General features: G+C 37.4%; 1 protein-coding gene across 1 annotated transcript; it reads right to left on the bottom strand.

Moving 5' to 3' along the window:
• Positions 1-4,956: 4,956 nt before the first annotated feature.
• Y-y (yellow-y) lies at positions 4,957-7,837 on the bottom strand. Its single transcript, XM_071702381.1, has 6 exons — positions 7,540-7,837; positions 6,657-6,786; positions 6,380-6,542; positions 5,916-6,275; positions 5,349-5,537; positions 4,957-5,256 (listed from the first exon to the last, which is right to left on the bottom strand). The coding sequence occupies exons 1-6, from the start codon at positions 7,814-7,816 to the stop codon at positions 5,083-5,085; spliced, it is 1,293 nt and encodes a 430-aa protein (XP_071558482.1). The 5' UTR covers positions 7,817-7,837; the 3' UTR covers positions 4,957-5,082.
• Between the last annotated feature and the right edge of the window lie 1,535 nt (positions 7,838-9,372).

The following is a 9,372-nucleotide window of genomic DNA, read 5'->3' on the forward strand; positions in this document are numbered from 1 at the left end:
AAAACTGTAAAGGAGGAGCCAAAAAGATACGAGAAAGCTTTTCCGATGGGCATAGAAGTTATAATTTGTTTCCCTCTCACAAATGAATACACTGCTTTAGATTTACTATTGCAACCTCAAAGAACAGAAATTTGATATTATCTATAACCATTTGCATTGTACGCGCATTGTATACCGTGTGTCATATTGTTGTACAAACGTTAAAGTCGACTTTTCATGGAATTCACCACAGCTTATTCGAGCATATAGTTCTATTATGCGAAAAGCAATTCCTGAAAATAGTTTAAATCAAGCCGAGAATAATGCATAATGCATTGTCTAATGGTACAGAACTTCCTCTAATCCGCATTGTGTCGGTAAATATGCGCAATATTGCACTCCAATTAAGTTAATTTATACCGACATGTTGTTAACGCACGGAATTTCCGAGCATCAATTCCGGGCCAAATGTCGGGTGCGACCCTAAATCTCAACGCGTCAGCTAAATGTTATGTGACAAAGAGGAAGCTCTATTTAACACTTTACGTCATCTCCAAAGCGTCATTCAGTCAGAAAAAAGCATAACCTGAGAAAAGATTACTTGAGAACTGCAGTAGTTAAAACTTATTGATTTTTAGCTTACTTCCTTCACAGCCGTCTAGAAGATATCTTAATCCTACTATTATGAGTATTAAACAAAGAGAAAGAAATATTTCAGCTATCGCTATCTCAATAACCGGGTACTTTCATATTTTATTTAAGATGAATAAACAAATTGTTTGTATTAGAACTTATTGTATCTTTTAGAACGACTGTCCGAATACGAAAGATTTCTTTTTAATATTTCATCGTTCGTCGTATTTTAAATAGGCTGTTATTTTAGATATTAAATCTTTCATTTATTGAAGCTATATTACTTCCTTAATTTTGTGAAACATTTCCGTGGGAATAAGTTTATTTTATTGTGCATATAAATGAGATTTTATAAATTTTATTGTGCAATATAAATATAAATTATTTAATTTTTATTTATTATTGCCATGAGTTTGCCTAGAAATAAAACCGAATACATCAGTTACAAGTTTTCGTTTTAGTATTTTTTTTCCACTATACGCAAGGCCATTTCTTCTGTACGCGGCAGACTAGTGTAATGAATTTCAACGTATGTGGCTACTGTGTGGCCGTAACTACAAACCTGCGTTTATGCTTCAAAGGGATTCCTGCCGAATTCTAAAATTACACTCACACACATGTATTTAACCGTGTTTAATTACAATTGCTCCTCACTAACTATTTAGGACTATTGACTTTAAATAAATGTGTAGACTGAGAAGCTAATTTCCTAGACCTTTTTAATTTTTGTAATTTCGTACAAGAGAGACATTGCCTTGGGAGCTTGCATAAAGTTAAAATTATGGAGGCTGCATATGTATGAAGCGGTGTGCATAATGACAGTAAGTTTAATGCGTATATGGGAGCTAAACTTGCTCGCAGTTCGAGCTTGGTATAGAGAATTTTGCAGAATTATAGATAATTAGTTTAGCAAGACAAATGTATGCTCAATGAGGTATTAAATCTTAGATTTAGCGAGCCACATTTCATATGTGCTTCTCTGATTAATATAAAACCTATATTTGATTAGTCAAAGCGTTTTGACAAAATATCAGAGCGCAAGGCTCATCGTCGAAAGTTTTTATAACATTTCACATTAAAATTGTGACATGTTAGTTCTTGCAATTATAAATATATTTTAAACTTTACTTAAAATAATAGAATATAATTAAATTTACATTAAAGTTACATTATAATTATATGAGATTCTGTTTGTTAATTTCTTTGCATATTTTAAATTTTAAGAGTTAATGTTGAAAGTTAAGCAAATGATATAAGAATACTAAAATTTTCTTGGTATCTGGTTCATAGGTGTGGCTAAAAATTAATAAATAATTAATTATCTTTCTTTACTTACATATTTATATTTTTATTTTTATTTTCTCAAGCAATTCAAATTTTTGGATGCTTTATAAGCAATAACTGAAGAAGTTAACATAACTGTCTACTAAATCTATGTGTGTTCAAATATTATCTGAATAAAATTATTCGATCCTTGTACAGAAACAATATAAAATGTAGATATTAACCAAATTTAATTATTATTTAATTTGTAAAACATGTAAGCAAGTGCTTCTCATGATATTAACGAAAATTGTATATTCTCCTTTCTAGTAAGTGTATAATAGTACGCTTCGTATACGCGTTATATGTAATTATTTAGTCATAATCATTCTAATTGCATTTATTATATCTCTTCGTGGTTTCTGTAGAGGCAGCACGTGAAAGAAGATAGTATTAGCTGAATGTTACATGCAGTTCCCGGTCGAGGCTGCCGCGTATTTATCTTGAAAGTCCTCTATACAGATGGAAGCACCTATTCCTTCAGGAATTCCTCTCACGTTTATGTTTGCAAAATTCTTTGTACTTATGGCATAGCTTTGACGTTTAATATTAAATATTTAGCCTTTATTATAAATTTGTGATAAAATTGAACGCAATCTTTTACGAATAAATGAAATTTAGACACGTGTATAGTAGAATTACTGAAGATAGTTTATAATTTATACAGATATTTTAAAATTATTTTAAATAATTATAAGTTCTTTCATTTTGGCAAAAAATGCGATTATATATAAAGTTTATGTGTGTATTCGTAGGTAATTAATAACAGATTTGAGACAGATAATATATTTAAAATTACGAAGATGCGTTGCTTGAGTAAAATCCCTATCTTATAATCCCTATTATCTTCAGGAAATTTAAGCATCACTGCCATGGCAGTGATCCTTACCGTCAACGGCATGATTTTTACATTTTGTATTCTCGCGGAAGTAAACGAGATTTCGGCCGTAAGAAATAGAAGAGCCTCTCTACTTCAGTCAGACTGAAATAAATCAAAAAGATTGGGGAAGATATGAGAGTGGCCGAGAGTAACTTATAACGAGACTCACGTCGTCGCCGGTACCCCATAATTACTGGCGCCGATGAAAAAAACGGACGGCCGCCGTGCAGCCACCTTTTAAAAAGGTGTTAAAGTGTGCTTTGTGCTCGTGCGCTCACGCGGGGTAGGTGTTAATTTAAAACAAACCTAAGGATAGCGCCGATTCGAAATCCGGCCGCCGTGTGTTTTATTCGCCCTGAAATTCGACCGGCCGATCTTCCCTACAGTGGCGTATCGAAAAAGTTTTCGCTCTTGCCTCGATTTGGCGACTTTCTCGCAATCTCGCATAATAAATATTAAACATTTAGTTAAGTTATGCAATGCGACTTACTTCTACCGCGGATATATCATGTGTAATAGTAAGTTATGTTTAGAAATTAATTTATTTTCGTGTAGTTTTGTGAATTTTATACCTAAGGAAATTTAAACTATAATGAAAATATTATGATTTATTAATTATATTATAAAAAGTAACGAAAAATTATTATAATTTAAATATAGATATATTTTATATATAACAATGCATTTATTAAACATGAATTCTTTGCAAAATTTCGAGCTCGGTAATTTCAGGACGCGCCACTGCGACGGCAGATTTTCGTATATAACATGTAATCAGCACAGCAGTTTCAAACCAATTTTTTTTTATGTTTACCTCCAGGCAGTGTGGCCCTTCACACCTTCCCATTTTTTTCTCATCACTCAAAGGTGATTTTACGACTCGCGTCCACGAAGCGATGGGCGACGCCCTTCAGAAAATCTAAAACGGGCTGATCCAGATACATAAACTATGCGGAGTATAACAGCAGTGAACTATTGTTCTCATTGCCATCAAGTTGTATTACGCACGATATATTTCAGTCGTTCACGTCATTAATATCCGTGATGCAACTCTATTTATTATCACATTGCAAGAGAACTTAACGAAGCGTACGGGCAATTTTTCATGTAACGCTATATCCGATAATAAAAGAGATAAGAAGGCCGACTTTCCAGGCAAGCCCCGAGCGCGTATCTAATTCATTACAGATTCGATCGATCTTCTTCGATCCGCAATGCACGCGGCCCAGGCGCTAACGAGACAGCTCCAGAGCCATTAAGATCCCGGCTTATCACGATCGGGATGCAGCACGCGAAAAGACCCGTTTTCCAAATTGAAAACGCGCCGATATCGCGACGGACAATCGGCGAGGAGTATCTGCTTGCCCTCTAATCGCCAGTTAGTCCCGAGCCCCAAACGCCGCCGCGATCTGCCGATTTATCGATCCTCGGAATTAGCATTCGAGGCGTGCATCTCGGCCGCGGATCTCTCGGGGCCACAGCTACGTAAATTTTAGGGCTGCGCTCGCAACTCGGGGATAGATCTCACCCGTGATCTATGCGTAAATCATCGACTCGCCCTCCCCTGCCCCCCGACGAGTAGATCACGCACAATACGTTCACCCGGTATATGGCCAAAATATAATAAATCAAGAAATATTAATATCGCGATATAATGACGGCTTTTACGTCAAAGTTCGCGCTTCAATCGTCCCCGATTACTTCGGAGCGTAAACCCCGCCGACGCCGAGCGTAAAACGCAACAGAAACCCGCGTGCATCGCGTCGCCCGGAGAGAAGGAAAGTTCTAATCCTGCGGCCCCCACGAAAACAGACGAGGCGCGTGGCCATATTTTACGGGCGGGGGCGTGAAACGGATAATTTTCGAAGGAAGCAATATCGGATCGTATATCAGGCCGCAGGAACGGCCGCCGTTTGGCTTCAAATTATCGGAAACGAGGGCCAAAACTAATGGGCCCTCGTTAGACCATTTGGCTCCTGCGGGGCACGCCGATGCTGATTCACGCCAATCCGCTCGCTATTTTCGCGCCGCAGGCCGAAGCTAGTCGCTTCTCATATTATCAGACACATCCGATATCCGAGAAGCTCTTTGCCTTGAGGGAAGTGTAGAGACATGGAGGGGAATACGTTTCAACATTTCTGTGGTCATCATCTTTTTTCAGTTTACTGAAAACTACATTCTCAAGCGCGTAAAGATTGAACGTAAGTGATGATTGCATATTGCGAATCGAGCGCGGAAATCTACGCGTAGCGAATGAATCGTCAGTATTACCAGATTTGATTCTTGGTATATCCCCACGGTGTGTTATCGCAGACCGTCCCGGCGATCGCTGCCTGAACCGGCATGGTGAGTATTCTGAAGTTCACATCCGTGTAATTCAAGGACGACAGCAAGAAGATCGGCATCCGATCCGACATGATCCAGAGTAAGCCGCGCTTCACCTATGGGCGGTAAAAAGTAAGTGAGAGTAAATGAGGATAAAGGAGATTCAGGAGGAGTAGGTAATTATCCTCCATTACGGAGCGCTGTGCACCTTAATATCTGCTGGGAATATCAGAGCCTCGTCGTGTCTAGCGACGATCGCTTGATTGATCGGCGCGTAAGGTAACACAGAATTCCAACAGCCAATTGCATTCCGATCAATTAAGTTGAAGAACTGAAGTCCGTTCTCGTCCATTACGGATGCCGTGCAATGAGAAAGCGGCCCCCTCGACGACAACACCTACGTCACATAAAAATAAATCATAAAATAGAATAACCGTATTTTATTTGTAATGACAAGTTAGATTCAGGAAAGGAAGACACAAATAAATGTACGAGATTATTCTAAATGTGCTGAAAAACATAACGGACTTAAAAAAGGAAATAGAAGAATTTTAAAAAATCGTAAACGTAAGGAATCTATTGAACAATGTTTCGCAATTATGAATCCCAAAGCATCTGAAATAAATTTCTTCCTTTTTTTTCGATATATGAATAAGACAAGATGTAAAGATTTATTGTAACAACTCTGCAAAGTCTGGACTTAATTCTACCTAAAATAAAAGATAAGATATTTTCCAAATGGCCCGTTAAATAAAAATATTAAAAAGAAATATACCTGAAACTCGTGATAACTATTTTGAGACAACTGCTGGTCTCTTAGAATCCTTGTGGACACCGCGAATTCTCGATAGCTGCTGAGGGGATGGAAGAAAAGCGTCCGATAGCCGTCTGCTAATATTGGCGACAGACTCATTCCAAAAATACCTTCAGTTCCCCATTGGAAATTCAAGCCTCCTATATTGTAATCACCCGCCAGAGGATCCGGCATGAAGTAGCTGTGCGTTACTCGCCAGGATGTATTTTGCTGCCACGAGTACACGATCAAACCGTAACCGAGTTCGTCGGACATATAAGCGAAAGCATCACCGCAACCGCCTTTTCCCAGATCAACCGCGATGTTGGCGATAAAAGTGTTCTATGTAATAAAACAAAAATTGCGAAGTTCGTAGAGAGTTCAAATCAACTAAGAATTTGAAAAATCATGCAATGTGCGAGTCAAATGCGAGAAGAATTATATACTTGATTGATGTCCTCCGGTCTGAGCCTGTATTGCCTCAGTAGCTTATCCGTAGTCAAGTCGAACACATTCAAGGTGTAAGGGCAGACTTGTACAGTCGTTTCGTCGATTCCTATTGTTCCAGTATCCAACACCCACAATCTATCGCACGCATCCACGTGAATCCTGGAAAAAAATACTTTACAAATTTATAAATGTTATTAATATTAAATAGAAAAAAGAAAGAGATATTTTTACTACAACGACTCATTAAGATTGATTAAACTTTCTATTTGTCACCTGTAAACAGTGGTCAAGCCGCTACCACAAAGACCAGCCTTATTCTGGGCCCAATTCGGATAAGGTATAAGCTTCGGTGAAGTACCTTGATTAGCGTCCAACGGTATATAATTCAACGTAGCCGGTATTCCTAATACAAAACGTTACTCAATCTTATCTATAATTTTTATAATTATTTTTGGAATCAATCATAATTAGTATTCAAAGTATTAAAAAAAAAAGGCAAAACGCACGTTACGACACAGAACATCGATTCGCAACTAAATGGTGTAAAAAAAAATGCAAGAGAAACATAAGGAATGCGCGAAAGGAAGGAATTGCGGAGAGTCCGCGAGGGTCTCCGAAGGAAGTAAAGGGGAGACGGACGGAAGGGTAGAACATTAAAGATCTTACACAGCGTGCCGCCGTCATTGTCCGGCCTTTGTGCGACACAAAAAACGGTGGCGCGCGCCAACGTATATAATAAACATAGAGCGTGCAAAAAGATGGAGTGAATAAAGGGCAGCGAGGGCTTGAATAAACCCGTTCGTCGCCGTGTTTCCCTTCCCCCCGGGGAGCCAGGGAGAGGGGGAGAGAGTGTCAGAGGGACCGTGAAGGTGGAGGCGGAGGTCGACAAAGACAGAAACGCTCCCATTGAGCGCGCACACTCGCGGTTTTCGGCGCTTTTTGTCGCGGGCCGGAAGTCGCTCAGACGGGAATCGAGGCGTGTACCTCCTATGGCGATCTTTCGCGTATTATGCCGGCGTCTGCTTCCGGTTCATGACTTTGAAGCGTCGCGCCTCGTTTTTTGGGCAAGGAGAGCCCATTTGTCTGTCGCGTCGTAAGAGCGTTAATCGAGACAATAGCGAAGCCACAATTAATGACTAATAATTCGGACATTCACCATCGCGCCATCGTGGTATCGTGACGAACAGCTTATTCCTCCAGATTTCGATGCCGACCGGCAGAGAGTTCTCCGGCACGTATTCACCACTCGCTATCGCTAATTGTCGGCTGCGCTCGTCGGGATAAGCAAAGTCCATTTTCTCCCAAGTGAATCTCTCCAAAAGCGGGGCACGTCCATACTGCATGCCCCATATTTGAATCCCATCGACACTTCCGATCCATAGTAACAGAAAGATCGAAACGAGGATGCAATTCCAGATGCAATAATTTCTCATTTCTCTGCTATTCAATCTCTCCTTTTCTGTATGCGGAAATATATATTTGTCTGCTATCTTAAAAATATCATTATGCAGTAATTCCTGTTGGCAAAATAATATATACAATATATATATATATATATATATATATATATATATATATATATAATTAAACCTATATATATATATAATTAAATCTATTAATTTAGATTTTAGATTATGCCTAGCTTTCTATTATATGTATATAGAAATAATAAATAACTTATGAAAACTCTTTCAGCAAAAAGAATATTAATTGCCTGTGCACATATAATATGCAATATTTTAATATGCGCATGTGCACTTATCGTATTTTTTACACAGACATGAACCTGTATTAGCACTTACTTTTTATATTACTATTAATTAGTTACGCGCGTATGTGTTTGTATGCTTACGTGCATACACTTTTTGTGCAATACCCTTTGCAAACGAAATGTGATACAGTAATTACTTCATCAAATTTCCGTTAAAATAAAAATCCGAAGGATTATCGGTTGTGTCATCAAAAAATCATTCAGTGAAGGGAATAGAATATTGCGACATATTTATTTTTTACTAGTATCCTTATCATTTCTCTAACCGGTTTTAATACGTATCGTAGAAATAGATGTTGTGACATATTTATCTCTCATAATTTAAGATATAAATACGCGGTACGTGTTGCGCAAGTAAAGAAATTAATACACGGAGAGAATTTTTTGTTATATTTTACCCTTAAATTCATTTCAAACTTGGGACAACTTGGCGACCAAGGCATTTTTAAAATATACAAAAGACATTTTACAAACAACGTGATAAAAATTACCAAGCAGATTGGTAAATTTTGAAAAATTATTGAAATTTCCTAGATATATTTTAGTAAAATTAATCAAATACATTTTATATTTTAATGTAATAGATATTAATAATTTTTATTATGGTGGATATTAATAAGAATAGCTCGCATAAAATTCTTGGTGGTACATGTTGTCCCACAACTACCATGATTTCAGGGTAAATTTTAAGAGAAAATTCTCTCCGTGTAGTTATAGAAATAACGAATTATATAATAATATACATATACATATATTCCAACTTAATAAACTGCGCGCCAATTATTTGTCGGACTTGAAACACAGCTATCGTTGGAACATTAATACCCTTCCCTCCCCGGAATTAAATTGAGGCGATTTAATTATTTTAAAAAACTGTAAAGAATTTATTGCGAAAAATATTACCTCAGCCAGGATTCGAACCTGGAACCTCCCTCATTCCGTAAAGGGCGTCGTACCAATCCGACTATCGAGGCATGTGGCAATATTTATCGCAATAACCGATTAATAATAGTTACAAACGTATTGTTTTTAGCATGCGTAAATTCAAATATGTCATTAGACTCGTGAAAATGTCAACAAATTAATAAGTAAATTTATTAAGTTGGAATATATGTATATGTATATTATATACATTGTAATTCGTTACTTCTGTAACTATTAATTTCTTTACTTGCGCACCTGACGTACCGCGCCTGACTCGTATCGCCGTTTATTAAT

The sequence above is a fragment of the Temnothorax nylanderi genome, unplaced genomic scaffold, assembly GCF_030848795.1.
Source record: "Temnothorax nylanderi isolate EJ_2023f unplaced genomic scaffold, tnyl_v1.0 TNYL_tig0030_pilon, whole genome shotgun sequence".
Lineage (NCBI taxonomy): Eukaryota > Metazoa > Arthropoda > Insecta > Hymenoptera > Formicidae > Temnothorax > Temnothorax nylanderi.